The sequence below is a fragment of the Colias eurytheme genome, chromosome 12, assembly GCF_061535395.1.
Source record: "Colias eurytheme isolate Ceu_HAF_F1 chromosome 12, ilColEury1 Martin Lab GWU primary, whole genome shotgun sequence".
Lineage (NCBI taxonomy): Eukaryota > Metazoa > Arthropoda > Insecta > Lepidoptera > Pieridae > Colias > Colias eurytheme.
In genome coordinates this window covers 9,173,855-9,193,547 of record NC_142991.1, presented here as the reverse complement: position 1 = coordinate 9,193,547, position 19,693 = coordinate 9,173,855, and the positions used below count along the sequence as shown (strand labels likewise).

The following is a 19,693-nucleotide window of genomic DNA, read 5'->3' as shown; positions in this document are numbered from 1 at the left end:
AGAGACATCACTAGCAACGTCTACTTTTTAAATGTTGGCAGCAATGTGGGTCATGTTTGACGTAAACTTTTCATAGGTTGGTATATAAGATTTGACCTAAGTAATACATGCATGTGTGCGTGAGCTCGAAATCGAAGTACTGAGTGCCGTCTCTTACTATATTACTTGCTCTGTGGTCATTATGACAGTGACGTGTACATTTCACGAATTATAGCTGGTGTTATTTATTGATTGGATTTATAAATTAAATTCTCTAATAAATCTAATTATATTAAAATAAAACACAATGTCAAGTAAAAGCAAATCATTAGATAGTTCAAGCAAAAGCAAATTAAACAATTCAGTGTGGAAAAGAGCATTTACTTCAAATGCTGAATGGCCCGACAAGGTTACTATTGCTATCACGGGATTTTCTATGATTATAAATGAAGTTCTTTACTGATAATGTTTAATTTATTTTAGGAAGAATTTCTAGACGTAATTTATTGGATGCGACAAGCGATAGGCATAATTTTAGGCTTATGTTGGGGTCTGCTGCCACTTAAAGGATTTTTTGGTCTTGTATTGTAAGTTATTATTATTTATTTTATTTCATGCGTTTATGGCTTCAAATTTGTATCGTACTTAAATTAGTATATCCTAATTAAATTATAGTCATCTCATTACTTATTTACATATGTAAATTAAATCAAACTAAATATAAATTATTCTTTTAGATTTGTGGTTGTGAATGCTGCAGTGATATATTTTTACGTAAGCAATATTCAAAATGTAGATGAGGAGGAATATGGTGGGATGTGGGAAATTACTAAAGAAGGCTTTATGACATCTTTTGCTGGATTTCTAGTAAGTATTATACAGGGTGTCCAGCAGCAGATTTCAATGTTTGAACGCTTCTAGTTTTAAAACGCGACGTGCGAGGGGGACGCGGGGGGTGTCATTCAGCGCGTGAGTTCTGCGGATTTTTTAGTCGCCATGGAGCAGTGGAGCGGAGAGCATCGCGCTTATGCTATTGAGGCATACTCTTCGGGTGATTTCGCTGGCAAAAACACGCCGTCGGTTTAATAACCATTATCAAATTCAACGTTTAAGAGATGGACCTTCGATAAATTTGATACAGTCGTGGCTAGCAAGGTTTAGGGCTACAGGTTCAGTCATTAATAACCCTAGGCAGGGACCAGCACCATCAGTATCCACGATAGAAAACATTAAACTTGTTATGAATTCTGTAATTGAAAATCCTCGTTTATCACTTCGCACACGTTCGTCGATATTGGGAATTCCTAAATCGTTTTTCAGGTCATTATGTGAAAAAAGGTTAAGCTCCATCCATACTAAATTCAGATTATTCAAGATTTGCTACGGCTCATACTGCTAATGTGTCAATGAATTCAGTGCGGCAGTTATTTCCTGAAAAGCACATATCCCGAAACGGCACCATCCCGTGGCCACCCAGGTCACCAGACCTAAGTCCATGTGACTTTTTCTTGTAGGGCTATCTAAAAACTGTGGTTTACCAATCAAATCCAACAACCATAAGACAACTGAAGGAAAATATCCGGGCTGAAATAAACAGAATTCCCAGTTCCCTTTGCAAACAAGTTTTTCTCAACATGCGGAATGGATTGAGGAGTGTGTGAGAGTAGAAGGGCGGCATTTGGAAAATGTAATTTTCAGGAGATAAAATCCGCACTCGTCTTCTTTTGACTTTAATAAAAATATTTTGTTTAGAAATAATACTTCTTTTTTTACAAGCCCTCAAACATTGAAATCTGCCACTGGACACCCTGTATTACTTTTTATTTCTATAAAAGAGTAAATATTTACTTGAATAAATCTTATTGCCTACCTTACATTTTTATTCATTGGACTTTTTAGACTAGATCAAAACAAATTTTCTATCAGGTCACAATGCTTATTCAAGGAGATTGCACAATAATTTTAATATTTTATGATTTAAACATATTCTACTAGTTTTCATGCATTGAATAGAATATGCCAACATTTTCATTATTCTCCATACAAACTAAATATAAATATTATGAAATGAAATGAAATGAAAATTTATTTGTTTAGATAACTAATTTTCATAATTTCTAATCTTTTGTGTTTCAGGTCACATGGATCATTGTGTACACAGGTCTTCACGGAGCAAGCAGTTTATGAGACTAAATTTATACTTATGGTTACATAAATATTGTAAAATCCCATAGAACAAATACTGGATAATAATGAATGTTTTTTTTACTTGCCAATCAGTTTTTATACCTATTATGAATTTGTAACAAAATGTTTCAGAGCAATATTATTTAGAGTAATTAAAAAACATTCAATATTTAGATAAAAAGACTATGTCTTATGTTGCTGAAAAGATTATTACTAATTTATTGAAAAGACAAGATAAATGTTTATTTAAAGAGTTTTTTTTATGAAATATATTAATTAAAGAACTATCAAATCTTGAAAGTACATACTATGGTAAATATATTTGTAACTTTATTACAGAAAATTGATGTTTAAGATATTAGTAAATGTAGGTTTGGAATTGTAAAATATGAACAGTTTTGTTTTATATAAGCTGAGGTTTACAGTTTTGGTTTCATGCATTTTTGTCATTGTATAATTTTTAAGTGAAAATTATTGTTAAGTTTAATAATTTAAATGGTGTTCTTATATGCCTATTATTTTACAGAATGCAATGCAATAATTAGTTTATCATGTTTGAAATGTTTTGTTGTGTATGATCCTTGATGAGTTATTTGAAAAAATATAGTTGATTTCTATTTAATTATCTTTTTATTTGTACCTTCTGTCCTAATACTTTCTTAATTCTTAAAAAAATATATTTTAGATGGAATTTTTTAAAATTTTTACCATTATATGTACATAGGGCTGATTTTTTTATGGTCTGTTTTTAAGCTGAATGTTTCGATTTTGAAGTAATTAAATAACTAGTACACTTACAATAGGACATGGTTCAACAGGCAGCAATTTATATATTAGAGTTTAAAAACTAATCTTTAGCTATTTCTAAACATCTTCAAAAAATATTTTGAAGACTAAATATTTTATCTGCATTTATTTTATTTACTTCTTTCGTATTCATATCCATCCACAAATCAATCCCTTATATATATCTGAAGCTAAATAAAAACAACAATTTCAAACAATCATTTAATCGCATCTCCATGTAACAAAAACATCATCAGTTCTATATCTCTGTGTAACTGTAGATTCATTGAAATCCATTCTACTTCCCGACGCATGCGCTAACGCTCCCGCGTGAGCTATCATTACACCATTGTCTATGCAAAACCGTTCATCCGTTGCAAATATTTTGGCACCTCGCTCTGAACACATGACTCCCATCATGTCTTGTAATCTTTCGTTGCAACCTACGCCGCCTACGATTAGAACCTGAAAAATTATAAAATTAAATTTATTTAATAGGAAAAAATTAATATTGCGAATTTTTTTTTTATAATTTTATCAAGGAAAGCTTTAAATTCATAGTTACAACTTACAATTTACATAATATTATGTAGATAGTAGAATTTATATTATACCACACAATGCTAAAGTACAAAAGCATTACACTCATTTAATAATTAATTTTTTTATATTTTAGTAGGCATTCTGTATGTTTTATTGCAAAGTACTCATAACCAGATAAATCTTTAATACTATTAATATGTTATATGAATACATAGAGAATATTGAATATGCTTCTTTTTAATTTGCAGTTTTTAAATACTTAAAATTATTTATTTTACAAAATTAAAGTTACCTCATCAGATTCACAGTGGGCCATGGCTCTCTCAGTGATTTCGACCAACATGGCAAATACAGTTTCTTGTAAGGAATAACATAAATCTTCTGGTGTATATTCTTTTAATAAATCATCTATTTTGTCCTCCATATATGATAAAATGCCTGAGAAACTGACATCCATACCTGAAAATAATTTATTTTATTGTATACATAGCTTGCATATTTCGCCCCTTAATTTTATTTAAAAACTTATATCGATCTGTTAAATGGTTAATCTGATCGATTTATACAATAATTATTTTTAGTGGACCTATTCATAAGAGATAATACTAACCTTTTACACAATATGGTAAATGTAAATACTTTTTTCCTTTCTTAGCCATTTGTTCAATGTTGTATCCAGGACTTGGTGCGTTAGATAATTTTAATACTCTGGCAAACCTGAAATCCATTTCAAAATATTAATATATGTAGTTATCTATACTCTTCTTCATAGAAAATAAGTTCATTTATCAAATACTAGCGGTCCGCCCTGGCTTCGCCCATGGTACATATTTACGTTTTCTCTACATAAGAAACGTCCTTGGACTTCCACAAACATTTAAAAAAAATAATTATCGAAATCGGTTCAGCCGTTCACACGTGATGCCGTGACAACGCGAAACGGGTTTCATTTTTATATATATGTATAGATCTGTCAAGATAATACATACATAGTAACAAAATTAATGGATTTATTTTTTCAAACAAATAAATTTTTTGCTACTAACCTATCTAAACAATTTCCAACTGCAATATCTATAGTCTCCCCAAATATCCTGTATCGCTGCCTGGAGTAAGCAATAATTTGAGTGTTGCCGCCACTAACATAAAGAACCGTGGGGTTGTTTGCTTTCGTAATGAGTCGACCCATTTCTATATCTGATTATTGGTTAAGGTTATTGTTGGTTTAAATTGTTAAACTTTCATATTTTGGTACATTAAAATATAATAAACTAGCTTTCCGCCCGCGGCTTCGCCCGCTTTGTCTAAAACATAATAAATTATATACTAAAACCTTCTTCTTGAATCACTCTATCTATTACCAAAAAACCGCATCAAAATCCGTTGCGTAGTTTTAAAGATTTAAGCATACATAGGGACAGAAAAAGCGACTTTGTTTTATACTATGTAGTGATATGTAGGTACAGCTGAGAATGATGGCTGGGTGTGAATACAAATTTAGACACTGCAAAATGTATCATTAAAACTATTTTTTTGTATCAAACTTTTATGTAATAGATAAGGTGGATATTATATATGGTAGGATATTATAACAATTTCAAAATTGTCACATAAAAATGTATAAAAGGATACGGCCAATACAATGATTAACACCAAGGATGGGTTTATTCCATACTTTTGCACATGTTCTGGCAACAATCGCGCAGGCATTCAAAGGAGCGCCCATCCCTGGCCCCTTTGTGTAGCACACTACATCAATATCTGCTGGTTTTAAACCCGATTGTTCAAGGGCTTCTTTAAGAACTTCATGAATATTGTTTCTGTGATGTTCGGCTGTTTCTCTTGGTAAAAACCCTAAATAGATCATACATTATGAGTTATACATGAAATTCAAATATCATTTTCAACTTAATAATGAATAAAGAACGTATTAAGGACTAATTTCAAAACCTTTATAGGTTATGTATATTTTAATAAGAATTATTACTATTGGCTTTTTATTAAAGCAGGATTAAAACACTACACAATTACATCTACACAATTACAAACGTTCAATATCACTGATAAGCCACTAATGGTTCAAAATACCTTTTCCTGGCGGTGTTATGTATGTACGCCGACAATTTGCAAGTATTTCTCCATCTCTAACAATTCCCACACCGAGTTTATTAGCACTGCCTTCGAAACCTATTGCTACTACCATGTTACTTATAGTTACAAATTTCTAATTAATGTTTTTGCCTATTGCAAAATAGGCAAAAATATTGCGATCATAAAATTGAAACGTGTTTTTGTTTACAAATATAAATAACTGTCAATGTCAATTGTCATACGAAATTGTAGATAAAAAAATTATTGCCACAGACTATATTTTATTATAGTTCTCGACGAATCTTGGAATCTTAGGTAGTTTGTATACTCTAAGCTATGATAAAATTAAACAGGGACTTCGTTTCATTGCAGTTTCTAGAAATACGTATTGAAATAGTTCCTATTTATCTGTTCTAGCATTTAAGATTGCATGAAAATTAGGTGCCCCCTGTGGTGCCTTCCAATTAGATGAACTATTGAGTTTATAGAAATGGCTTGTTGTAAAAGGATTAATTAGCTAGAACCACCTAGAACCTACTTATGAAGGATATAAATTCGAGAAATAAACAAATTTTTAATGATTAAATGCAATTAATTAATCTAAAACAAATACAAAATTACATAACAAATATTAATTTTTAGGCGTCATCATTTACTTCGTCTACAAAATCAGCCATCATATCTTCTACAGATAGGGCATTCTTTTTTGCTACTAGAGTAGAATCACATTCCGTAACCGTCATTTCTACATTTATATCTGTTTCTTTATGTTCAATACCATTGACTTTTGGTGTCTTGTCTAGTTCTATTTCCCCAGATTTCCCCTCTGCATCGATATCTTGAGAGTTTCGGATAACTTGCCCGCAAGTTATTTGAATATCGTCTGTTTCATTAGTACTTGGGAGATTGGCGTCATCAATTTTGTCCAGAACTTTTACTTTTTCACTTCCTGTATTTGGATAATCATAGGTAACTTCTAAGGAATGTCTTTCTTCACCGTCTAAAGTATCAACTGAATCATTTAATGGCACTTGTGTTGGAGCGTTGTGTAAAGAAATGTCTGAATTTTCTTTGGAAATACTAATATTTGTTTCAGTTATGTTTCCTTCTTCAGTACTTTTGTTAGGAATATCTTCAAAGCATAGAGTTTGTTCATCGTCTTGGCAAGTTACAATCATTTCCGACACTTTATTGGACTCGCGTTCTTGAGTAGATTGACTTTCATTATCTATTTCTTGAATTGAAGCCCCTCCAGAATTAGACCTTTCAATTTGATTAACTTCCTGTACATCTTCGGTACCAGAATCGTCACTTATTTCTACAGAACTCATGTTTTCACTACTAAGACTTATTTTATCCGCGTCTTCATCTAATCTCGCCTTTTTCTTCGCTGGTTCGTCAGCTATTGTAATTATGTCCTCTAAGTCAGTGCGTGGCATCCTGTTAAATAGAAATAAAATATTAATATGTAAAATGTTACATAAGTCAAAGGGTTAACTGGATTAAATTATTAGATTTAGGTAAATTATCAATATGTTGATCTTTTTAATCCTTAAATATAAAGAGGAATATTAATCACATTCAAACATATTAATAAATCTGTTAAAAATGTTCAACATTTATTCAGTTATAAAATCATAAAAAATGTGTATGTTAGGCACTTATATATCTTCAGTTTATACACATATAACTTACTTGTCTTTTCCTAACAGTGATTCCAAAACGGCTCGATTCTTTTCAGAAACTCGTTTTTTCTTATCCGTTGCTTTTTCAGGAGCTACGGTCAGCGCAAAGTTCAGAGATGGCGGGGAACAATGTAAATGCAATCTTATATCCAATAATGCTCTTGAACAGAACGTCGCGATCTGAAATTAAAGCAATCAAAACGTTATGTCAACCTCTATTTAAATCAATGATTAAAAACAAATAACACTACAAGCAAACCTATATAATTATATGTATAATGTAGTATGAAGTATTCTTCATTTTTGGCGCGAAACAATTTATGATTCGCGCTCATCGTGCGTTTTTTTTTTATTATTTGAAATTGGAACTTTATGCACAGAGTATTATTAAGAAATAATTATGCTCCGTTTATTTCTAGATACTACGATATTTTGCAAAAAATTGGTTAAATCGATTTTTCGTGCCAAAATAATTTAAGAAATATAATGTGGTAGTTGTAATCTACAATGTTAAACTACTATTAAAATTCGAAATATCAATGCTTATGTCCATGTATCCTTACAATCTTTATACTATTAAATGCTCACACTAAACACAGTTTATCTAAAAACAAAAAATTTAATTATAAAAATATGCTTTTATTACACTAACCTCATGTTGCCCGCTATTAACCAACGTGGCATACAATTGTAGGCAATATTGCGTAGGCGGTGGCACAGAATGTGGACTACATTTCCTGACCGCTTCTAACGTTCTCAATAACGCTACACTGTGAGCCTCGCTGTACGCTTGTATGTTGAAACATTCGCGGATTAGACGCTCTTGGAATATCTGTGAAAGATTTTTATTATTTATATTTATTATCTACACTAATATTAAAAGTAAAGAGGAAAACTTTGTTTGTTTGTTTGATTGTAATGAATAGGCTCATAAACCGATTTTGATGAAATTTGGCACAGATAATCTTTAAACCCTGAGAAAGAACATAGACTACCTTTTATTGCGAAATATGTACCATGGGCGAAGCCGGGGCGGATCGCTAATAATATATAAAACGAGACCGTTTTAAATGCAAATGTGAAATGCATTTTTTTTCTTTGCTACAAATCTAGATATTATTTTACATTTTACTGTAAAAAAAGATTACTGAAAATCAAGCTGCAATTCATTTACATTAACATATATTAAAATGTACAGCTTAATTTCAAACTTGAAATTATTGTTTTTAACAATTTGTTAGTTTTGGAAAACAAATTACATGTATCAATTTTTATTTATCTGATAATATAGAAGTAGAATATAAAAATCATCATTATCAGCCCATATACATTCCCACTGCTGGTACACGGACCTTCTATGACGGTAATATCACAGAATACATAATAGTAGCTAAACGCTACAGAATGGACACTCTCCGCCTCCCGCCAAAATTAAACACTTACCTCACCCCGCACGATCAGTCTAAAAATGGTCCGCATTTTTATGCAAGGACGATACGCAACGAAGATTGACAACATTAATCAAATTAACTTTATTTTGGATTTGTGATTATTGTTTTTCGTAGAAAATGGTTAGATATTGTGCTGTTTACGGATGTATTTCACCAGAAAAACGTGAATTTTTTTTACACTAGTCACAAATGTGCCAACCATAAAGCGTTAGCACACACATTTGCAGTCTCTACAGTGTGACTGTCAAAACGATAAATTTGTATGAAGTGTCCGGGGTGTGGTAAGAGTAAAAAAACTCACCTTATGTGTGATTGGTTTCAAAAATATCCCGCCAACAATGAACAATGCTTCCGCACAATCCAACGCCGCCATTGCTACTTCGTTGTTCATTACTTCCGATCTATAACAAAATCATTATTATGTTCATTAAAATTTTATTTTCATAAAAAAGCGATTTATATAAGTATTCAAATTGTTTGTAACAAATAAACCAGATGCTTTCCTATTTATAAAGAAATGTTCATTACCTTCTTATCCCATTTCAAATTTATAAAATAAATACTTTTTAAATATATAGAGGAAAATGAATATGCTAAAAACATGGATAGAAGATGCTTTAACAAACAATTATGAGAAAATTGACAAATAATACCGAAACAATAACAGGTTTAAACAACCCTTCAATAAAAAAAGCAATGTTATTTTTAGTTTATACTTACTTGGATATCTTATTTTTTCCCGGCATATGAGCTGCCAAACCACTCTCGTTAATTTGTCTGGCTTTCAGCTTTTTCTGCGCCTTTTTACTCATATTTCTCGTTGGTTGTGGACCCATCTAATAATAAATGATATAAAAACTTGAAAATTTACTTGCACAGTTTAATTAATAACACAAAGATACCAGAATACATGGACGTATAAAAAAGACGGACGGTATATCGCCTAAACATTGAGTGAAGCCTAGTAATGGCGGCGACACATCCATGTGTGTGTGCCATGTTGCCATGACAACAGCTGTCCTGATGAAAATGGCGGCTGTATTTTTTTCTATAAATTTTGCCGTAATAATTTTGTCATTAAAACATAAAAGAAATAACTTGCTTCCCTGTGGAATGTAATCCCTTGTGTTTTGTTATTTAAAATTGTACTGTTGCGACACCATTTAACCACGCAAGGCGGCATTTTAAATATTTTTTGTGAAACAGTGACGCAGTTAATCAGTCGGTAGTTCACGACGTAATGGCGGCCGACTAGCTTACTATGGTGTGAATGTGTGCGTGTTCATTGTCTTTACACGATCGCTAGCTTACTACGGTGGCTTCACGTTGTTTGTTCGTAAAACGGTGTCCGCCTTTTTTTATACGTCCATGCCAGAATACAATAATACATGATAATTTTTATATATAAAATACCACCCTATTTTTAAATTATAAAAGTATAGAATATTGTATTAGAATTATAATTAGATTTGATTTTAATCTATACTAATATTATAAAGCTGAAGAGTTTGTTTGTTTGTTTGTTTGAACGCGCTAATCTCGGGAACTACTGGTCCGATTTGAAAAATTCTTTCGGTGTTAGATAGCCCATTTATCGAGGAAGGTTATAGGCTATATATCATCACGCTACGACCAACAGGAGTGAAACCGCGCGGAGCAGCTAGCTTTAAATAAAAAAGAACCTATTCATTCTAGTTACGGGTGCCTTAAGAAATTTTAAATGTTGGAGACACTAACAACAACAAATATTCATATCACTTACAGTAAGTTCAACAACTTTTTTAGGCGGCGTTATATCATTAATGATGTGTGTGGTCAACTCGTCTTCCAATGAGCTGCGACTTTCCGACATTTTGTATACATGCAACACTGTGAGCCATTGCCGTAAGGTGGTATATGCGTGTCGACGGACAGTTCTTAAAAAAGATATGAAATTATTCAAATACATGAATTTAAACACCACAAATTAAAAAATATATAAATTAGACAAAAAAAAAATCGCATATTTTACATTGTTATCACTTGAAAACATAATAGAAATGGCAAGAATATCTGCTGTAGAATAAATACAAATAACCCTACATAACAAAGGAATGTAAAGATAAAATATATAAACTTTTTTTTTTACTTATTCATCAAATTGTTTACTTATTCATTTTAAGTATAAACCTAAGTAATTTGACTTCAAAAACATACATTTTTCTATACAGATTATAAAAGAAAATAAACAATCAGAAACTTACTTGGTATGATCATTGGGATTATCGGAACTCCATCTCAATGTTTGCATCACCAGCCTGAATACCAGTGGCGAATATGGTATCAGATTGGGTCCTAGACTGAAACATACAATTATAAATAAGGAAAAAGACGTGTGTCACTCAGGGACTGCCGCGGTAAAGCTATTACATGCTATGCCTTCAAGCCACACCTCCGCGCCCGTCCCCGTTCGTTACTAAATTTCTGGATTCGGTGTCCGCGCTCAAGGCCCGCGATAGAAGCTATGCAAAAGCTTAAAAAAAAACCAGTGAAATTTAGATAAGTCAACTCAAATGCAAAAAAATATTCATGTAAACTTTAACACATTTTTTTGTAATTTAATAAAACTTCCATTGATTTGAAATATCACTTCTACCAAGAAGGATTCAATAGTAATAATAATAAAAAAATAACAGTTAATGATCCATTTCTTCTGCTACTACTACTATTTTTATTATATTTCCTTTTTGTTTGGTGTGGTGCTGAATTATTCCTTCTTTTCTTTCTATATATCTCTATTACTAAAAATATATTTCTAGATTCACAAATAATTAAAAATCAAACCTTCAAAACCAAGCTACATAGTACATACCAAGCTATAAGTGCATCCAATGTGCGCAGTGCTTGCGTTTTCATAGCAACAAGGTCCTCCATAGTGTCACTAGTCACTCGAGCTATACTTAATATTTGCACGATTAAATCTAGAATCATTTGCGGCTGGATTGGTTTGGCTGTTGGATATATTTCCCTGTAATATTTATAATAAATAAATGTTCATTAGTTTTAGATAACATTGTATTAAGAAATTTATAAAAGAAAGCTCCATCTTTGCACATAATAAAAAGAAACTCCAACTAGAAAAGCTTTTTTTTTAAATAATATGAAGGTCCATACCTACATATTATTTAAAAATGCTAAAAATACTATAGTTTTTCAATTTGCCCCTAAAAATACCGATTATTATAGTTGAGGAGGGTCGGAACAAAAACCGATAAACGCCATGCTGTATTTTTTTTTTTTTTTTTTTTGTAATTTCGATGCTTTTGCATAATTTTACATGATAAGCTTATTGAATCTGTTCTAAAGCCGATGAATCTAGTAGAAAAATGCGCTTCAAGTTAAATGATCTATACAGATACCGATAAATCCACTGATGAGGTAAAAGAAAATTGATATCTTAACAGAAACCGATAAATCCTACATAAATTTGATAGATTTTTATAAGGTTGAGACAAAAACCGATATATCAATTTTTTATTTTTAATTATTTAATTCCTCATATACTTAGTTTTAACCAAAAATGTTAATGGTTTTTTCACATAGCGATAAATCCTTAGTTGATTTTTTCAAAAAACGATAAATCCGGATAGTCTAAGCAAAAACCGCTATATCCATTTTTTTTTTCGTTTATTACTTCACACACGAATCTGTTGTTTTGGCCACCAAACAATGTTGCTAATGTTGATATATTAAGATTTTCTACTCTCTTTTACCTAAAAAAACAAAGAAATAAAACGTTTTTTCCGATTTGTCAAAAATCTTAGAAAGTGGATTTAGCGGTTTTTGTTCCGAAGCTCCTCAGTTAGTATAGCTAATTTGAAGGAACATAACAAAAAATCATACAAACAAGGGAAGTTTGAAATTGAAAGTTATTTTATTTATTTATCATTAAACTTAAAATACCCAATAAATTATTAAAGTACTTACACAAGCATAGCCTGTATGAAGATGAAAACATTTTTTAGCCTGTTGTTTAATATTTTCGTCCTTTCTGTATTTTTTGGCACTTTGGTTACATTTAACAATTTTTCTACAAGTGGAGACATATTTGACTGAATATCATTCTGAAAGGGAAAATAAAACAGTTTTTTTTTACATAATATTAAAATAATACTTACTAGATAAGGACTTTCTGTATAATAAAAAATGTGATTTCTTTTTACAGTGCATTTTTTTCATTCATTGTGAAGATGCTTTATGGTAGGTTTTAAAAAATATAGTGCAATACTAGCTGTGCCCGCGACTTCGTCCGCGTGGAATAGTGACTGCATAGTAGTTACTACTTAACACACAATTATTGAGTAAACACGTCTTGAAACACGTACTACCATAAACAACTAAATTATAAGTACTTACAGATTATTTTACAGTTAAGAAATAAAATAAATAATAACATAAAGTAACTGTTAGTAAAATTAAACTGAGCTATAAAACTTTGTTACAGAAGAGTTCAAAATCTCCAGGATATGGCTATCCTCCCGCTCCCATATCCTTCTACTTTCACAGACTTTCAACTTTTCCCTTTCACCCCTAGTAAATGGCAGAACCGATTTTGATGTAAACCATGTCTAATTGTACTTATATGTACACGACATATCACGTTTGGTGCTCCATTTGGATTATTTATCCCCACTATATCAACACTAAGGTGCCAATATTATATGCAATAAACAGATGAACCGATTTTGATAAAACATGACTAATTGTAATTCACACGTCAATTGATATGCCGCTTGAGTATATTGTTTGACCACATTCGATTATTCATTCCCACTTTTACCGCTATAATCCAATAAATGGATGAACCGATTTTGATTAAATATGCCTCATTATACTTCTCACGTCATGTCATGCCCTTTCATTTGATAAGCCACTTGGGTATATTTAACAAAATTCATTTTTTTATTACCACTTTTATACCTATATCCAATAAATGGATGAACCAATTTCGATAAAATATTTCTTATTGTACTTCATGTCACACGTCATGTCTTTCATTAGATACTTCACTTGAGTATATGTATTTGATAAAATTCATTTATTTATTTATTCCTACTTTTACCCCTATATCAAATAAATGGATGAACCGATTTTGATAAAATTTGACCATTTGTTTCTGACAGGTCGTCTATTTACATTTGATATATCACTTGGGTATAACCGACAACATTCGTTTTTTTCATTCCCACTTTTACCCAGGTTTTATATACTAGTCCAGGAGGAATCGGCGCATGAGTACCGAAAACTATTCCACCTCAATTTTTTTACGTGATCCTCTTCAAATTGCCCTACTGATGATATAAATGCATGTTGCCATGGGGCAACCCGGTGCCATATTGTTTAAACCGAAATTGTTTAAACAATTGCAAGGAATTGTTATTTTTCAACCGGACAAATTTTTTTTATATTTTTTATCGAAATACCAATAAAAAAGGTCCAATTACTTTTCACGATAAAGTTAATATTTTCAAAGATATGAATTTTTTAAGGTTTGAAAAATCTCAAATTTGGGTACTTTCGACCCATGAAAAATATATTTAAAAAAAAAATAATATATAAGTAATATTTTTTTTTCAATTCTCTATACAATAGTTAATAATATTGTTAATAGAGATTTAAGAAAATTTCATTGTTTATATCTGTTTTTTAATTGTTAACTTCGCGCGCTCACAAGTACGCGCCGCTTACCTTTAAGTATCGCCGTCTCTCTCTTACTCATGCGCTGCATCGGCCTCTCTGTGTCTTGAATCATTATTTATCATTTATCTTAAAAACTATCAACTTTATCAAGATTTCTAAAGAGAGCAATCTTATTAATAATTAAATTGTCTACAATTTGTTTCTTATATATTTTTTTCTGAAATCAATTTTTTTAAAGTTATTTAAGCATAAATTGAAACATGTAATTAAAATTACTTTTTTGTCAGTTTATATTACTTTTTTGTTATTGAAACAGCAAGTAAGGTAAAAGACCCAGTTATTGACACTGGCCTAGTTGTTTGACACTCGCAATTTGATTTTAATTAAAAGAATGAAATGTTCTCAAAAAACCAAAGATCTTAAAATTTTTAATTCAAAAATTATATTTATTAATTTATTAGAATTGATTTGTTTTTTTTTTAACTAAAATAAAATTTAAAGTGTCAATAACTAGGTCTTTTACCTTATTAATTACATTGAATAACTTCTTCAAACGAAAGTTATAGATGGAGAAGTATGAAATAATAAAACAAGATTTAAAAATAAGTATTTATTTATTATCAATATTATTTTTATATATTATATTCTTACAGTCTTCTGAATCACAACCACATAGAAGTATGCAACTTATATTATTTGTGAGCGCGCGAAGTTAACAATTAAAAAACAGATATAAACAATGAAATTTTCTTAAATCTCTATTAACAATATTATTAACTATTGTATAGAGAATTGAAAAAAAAATATTACTTATATATTATTTTTTTTTTAAATATATTTTTCATGGGTCGAAAGTACCCAAATTTGAGATTTTTCAAACCTTAAAAAATTCATATCTTTGAAAATATTAACTTTATCGTGAAAAGTAATTGGACCTTTTTTATTGGTATTTCGATAAAAAATATAAAAAAAATTTGTCCGGTTGAAAAATAACAATTCCTTGCAATTGTTTAAACAATTTCGGTTTAAACAATATGGCACCGGGTTGCCCCATGGCAACATGCATTTATATCATCAGTAGGGCAATTTGAAGAGGATCACGTAAAAAAATTGAGGTGGAATAGTTTTCGGTACTCATGCGCCGATTCCTCCTGGACTATACAGGGTTACAGGTTAAGTCGACCTATTTTTCGTTTTCCGGGCATTTTCCCACGCTTTTTTCGGACATTTTCACGCATTTTCCGGATATTTTCCAGGCATAGACGACCTGTCAGAAACAAATGGTCAAATTTTATCAAAATCGGTTCATCCATTTATTTGATATAGGGGTAAAAGTAGGAATAAATGAATGAATTTTATCTGAGGAAAATTCGTATAAGTCCGGAAAATTTCCATACGCCAGGAAAAATTCTATACGTCGGGAAAATTTATACAGATGAGGAAAATTCGTATAAGTCAGGAAAATTTTTCTAAGTCCGGAAAATTTCCATACGCCAGGAAAATTTCTATACGTCAGGAAAATTTCTATACGTCAGGAAAATTTATATGTATAAGTCAGGAAAATTTCTATACGTCAGGAAAAATTTCTATAAGGTGGAAAAGGATAGGTTAGGTTAGGTTAGGTTAGGTTAGGAAAATTTTTCTAAGTCCGGAAAATTTCCATACGCCAGGAAAATTTCTATACGTCTGGAAAATTTGTATAAGCCAGGAAAATTTCTATACGTCAGGAAAAATTTCTATAAGGTGGAAAAGGATAGTTTAGGTTAGGTTAGGTTAGGAAAATTTTTCTAAGTCTGGAAAATTTCCATACGCCAGGAAAATTTCTATACGTCAGGAAAATTTATATAAGCCAGGAAAATTTCTATACGTCAGGAAAAATTTCTATAAGGTGGAAAAGGATAGGTTAGGTTAGGTTAGGTTAGGTTAGCTTTTTAAAACTAAATTATTTCTGGCCACGAAATTTATAATCGTAATATTATTGTTACTGATAGGTCGTTTACTTTTCATTTAATATATCAAAGTATATTCGATAACTTTAGTTATTTTCATTCCTACTTTTACCTCTATATGTACACCTAGGTATAATAAATGGATTAACCTATTTTGATACAGTTTATCTAAGAACAAGCGTCGGAAAATATGCTGCCTAACAAAAAAACCGCATCTAATGCTAGGCGTCCATTAGAGGCGGATCGGGCCGGGCCGCATCGCAACGGGCCGTCTCTAATGGACGCGCTGTTTGCTCCTGTGTCCACCTGTACGGGGCGCGGCGGACCGCCTAGGCGGATTTTATCTAACAGACGCTCGCCGCTTACATCCGCCTGCCTGCGTCCACTATACGGGTCGGGGCGCGCCGGGCCGCAGCGCACCGCCGGCAGAAATCCGCCTGCGAAGCGATATCCGCCAATGCGTTGCGGCCCGCCCCGACCCGATCCGTCGCTAATGGACGATGTTTCATACAAAACATAGGCCGGCGTATTTTTGCGTTGCGATGCGGCCCGGCCCGATCCGCCTAGTGGACGCCAGCCATTATTACCTGCTAGCGAGCTACGGTGGCACAAACAGATACTTACACACACAGACACACATAGCGGTCAAACACTTATCACCCATCTTTTTGCGTCGGGGGTTAAAAATATTATAATACGACATAACTTAAAGGACATTTTATGTATAAAATTTACCTAAAAATAAGCATAATTTTAATTTGACCCCTCCCCCCTACTACCTCAGCTTACCCCCCCACCCCCACCCCACTCTTGGGGACTTTCGATGTGATCACCTGGACATTTTATAGAAATAACTGTAGCGTATAAAAGATAACTTACGTTTTATCGTACACTGTATAATAGTAGCAAATGTTCGCCGTAAATACTTAAATGGTCATAACTTTTTTATTTATAAACCGATTGACATGAAATAAACACTAAATGTTAAATGAAGATTACCACAACATATAAGTGAAAACCGCATTTAAATCGGATAAGCCGTTTCTGAGATTAGCGTGTTCAAACATACAGACAAACAGACAAACGGACAAACAGACAAACAGACAAAAAAAATTTTAACGATAGTTTGGGTTTGGGATCGATTTAGTAATAACCCCTGCTAATTTTTTTTTATATATTTTCATTGTACAGACACCACTGTTCTAGAATTTTATTATATGTATTGATGATGTATTATTAATACAATTGAAAAAATTTACAATTAAAATTATCTTTAATGCTTCTTTCCAATAAACTTTTTAAGCTATTGCATAGCTTCTATTGCGGGCCTTGTGCGCGGGGACCGAATCCAGAAATTCCGTAATGAAAAAACCTCACGCTCCCCACGGGGGCGGGCGCGCAGGTGTGGCTTGAAGGCATGCAATAGCATTACCACGGCAGTCCCCAAGTGCCACACGTATTTTTTTTTTATACTTTGAATCTATATAATTGTTACAAATGAAAAATATATAAATCAACATACCATAACATCATCTTTCAAAGTACTTGTGGTAGTCGAGTATATTTTACCCATCAGTTTATTAGCTGAATAACACAGCAGAATCATGTGACGTCTCCATCCCAATTTTGGATTTGTAGTTTTTATCTAAAGAAAAAAATAAAACATTCTTGTACAATACCATTGAATATGTAAACAGACAACAAGACATGCAACTCAACTACCTGCCTTTACAGACTTTCTGTGCATTGATAGATCAGTAAGTCAGCAAGTCACAAACATTTTATAAAATAAAAAATTATCTCTCTCTATGGTGAATAAAAGTATATTCTGATGGAAGTTACCTGTTGTAATAGATGAGCACATTTTGCTGCAGCAATTACATTGCTATTGTTATGCGAATCAATAAAATGAATCAGATATGATTCAAATGTTGTTCGATGATTGATGCAGTACTTGGGAAAACTGAAATATGAATAAAAATTTAATTTTTTGCTGTTGATATAATTATCACAGAATGGTTGATGAATTATATGTATTTCTGTTATTTATTTAAGGTTATAATACCGGTTGATCACGTCTTCTAAGGCTCGAAGCCATCTAATGCTGTCCTGATCTACATGTTTTGATAAATTTTGGAAGAAAACACCGACACTTTCTTTAACAGCTTCACTATTGTTTGGGTCCACTTCACTTATTCTATTCAATATTTGACCTGAAAGGGTAACTTTTTAATAATTTGCATGTTATTTAACAATGCGAACATGCTGCTATAATACTTACTCATTTTCGGTGCCGTAACACTTTACTAACAAATTAGAAAGTGCTTTAATATCTGCTCAAGTTATACACACTTTATTATATGCATTTAATATACAAAAATAAAATTTAAATTTAATCTTGCTTTCTTCTTCAATGCACGTTATTAAATCATCTGACATTGACAAAAAATTAAAAAAGTCACTTGATACAATTTGACATTGACGGCAAACGTTCCTATTTCTCAGAGATTTCTCAAGAATACGAACTAGTTTTAACCCAAATTCATAATTTGCTGGATATTTCTAAGGTCAGTGGCTAAAATGTATGAATATTATGAGATTGGGTTAAGTCATCGTTCTATACTTAAAATATGTACCTATAATAGAACTTAAATATTTTCTTATGTAGGTGAAATTAATTATGTAATTAACTTACTCTTTTCGGCAAGCAACTATAGCGCTTAGTGAAATGTAGAGAGCCTGCACAAAATTCAGAAATAGAGAATTTGAGTAATAATGATTATATTACGATTAACGAGCGCGACAGTAACCATGCGCAATATATAGGTGATTCCGCATTTCTCGCAGCGCGTAGTAGTACCAGCACCGCGGCTACTAGTGTACTAGTGTACTAGTGTACACACGTAAGAAGTGAAACTTCTTTATGACCTTATTTAAAAAAAAATGTATTATATGCAACTTTACAGAAATACGTCAAATCACGCGTGATAGGGATAAGAAAAAGATGGCGCGTAACGGAAAAATGTCACACGTAACGAAAAAATGTTACACTAATTTTTTTTCCAACCCCGATAAAGAAGTTTCACTTCAAAAAAATGTGTGCTTGTACTAGTGTACACACCTAAGAAGTGAAACTTTATGACCTTATTTTCCAAAAAATAATTTACTATATGCAACTTCAGGCGTGGTAGGGATAAGAAAAACATGGCGCGTAACGGAAAAATGTCACGCGTAACGAAAAAATGTTACACTAAATTTTTTTCCAACCCCGATAAAGAAGTTTCACTTCAAAATGTGTGCGTGTACTAGGGTACCTACACACGTAAAAAGTGTAACTTCTTTA

General features: G+C 31.8%; 3 protein-coding genes across 3 annotated transcripts; 1 reads left to right on the top strand and 2 right to left on the bottom strand.

The window, feature by feature from the left end:
- The first annotated feature begins 187 nt into the window (after nt 1–187).
- LOC149904213 (GEL complex subunit OPTI) lies at nt 188–2,788 on the top strand. The gene is made up of 4 exons (XM_090107995.1): nt 188–388; nt 463–566; nt 717–846; nt 2,116–2,788. Exons 1-4 carry the CDS (start codon nt 287–289, stop codon nt 2,164–2,166), a joined length of 387 nt encoding a protein of 128 aa, XP_089964121.1. The 5' UTR covers nt 188–286; the 3' UTR covers nt 2,167–2,788.
- Nucleotides 2,789–3,160: 372 nt separating this feature from the next.
- On the bottom strand, nt 3,161–5,789 carry Tcs3 (Probable tRNA N6-adenosine threonylcarbamoyltransferase Tcs3). The gene is made up of 6 exons (XM_090107988.1): nt 5,584–5,789; nt 5,128–5,349; nt 4,542–4,692; nt 4,106–4,212; nt 3,788–3,954; nt 3,161–3,417 (listed from the first exon to the last, which is right to left on the bottom strand). Exons 1-6 carry the CDS (start codon nt 5,696–5,698, stop codon nt 3,175–3,177), a joined length of 1,005 nt encoding a protein of 334 aa, XP_089964114.1. The 5' UTR covers nt 5,699–5,789; the 3' UTR covers nt 3,161–3,174.
- Nucleotides 5,790–6,157: 368 nt separating this feature from the next.
- Nucleotides 6,158–18,841, bottom strand: LOC149904211 (proline-, glutamic acid- and leucine-rich protein 1-like). Its single transcript, XM_090108159.1, has 13 exons — nt 18,632–18,841; nt 18,416–18,563; nt 18,193–18,313; nt 17,873–17,995; nt 12,689–12,825; nt 11,574–11,729; nt 10,966–11,061; nt 10,485–10,638; nt 9,443–9,558; nt 9,024–9,123; nt 7,924–8,103; nt 7,282–7,451; nt 6,158–7,026 (listed from the first exon to the last, which is right to left on the bottom strand). Exons 1-13 carry the CDS (start codon nt 18,633–18,635, stop codon nt 6,225–6,227), a joined length of 2,307 nt encoding a protein of 768 aa, XP_089964285.1. The 5' UTR covers nt 18,636–18,841; the 3' UTR covers nt 6,158–6,224.
- Nucleotides 18,842–19,693: the final 852 nt, after the last annotated feature.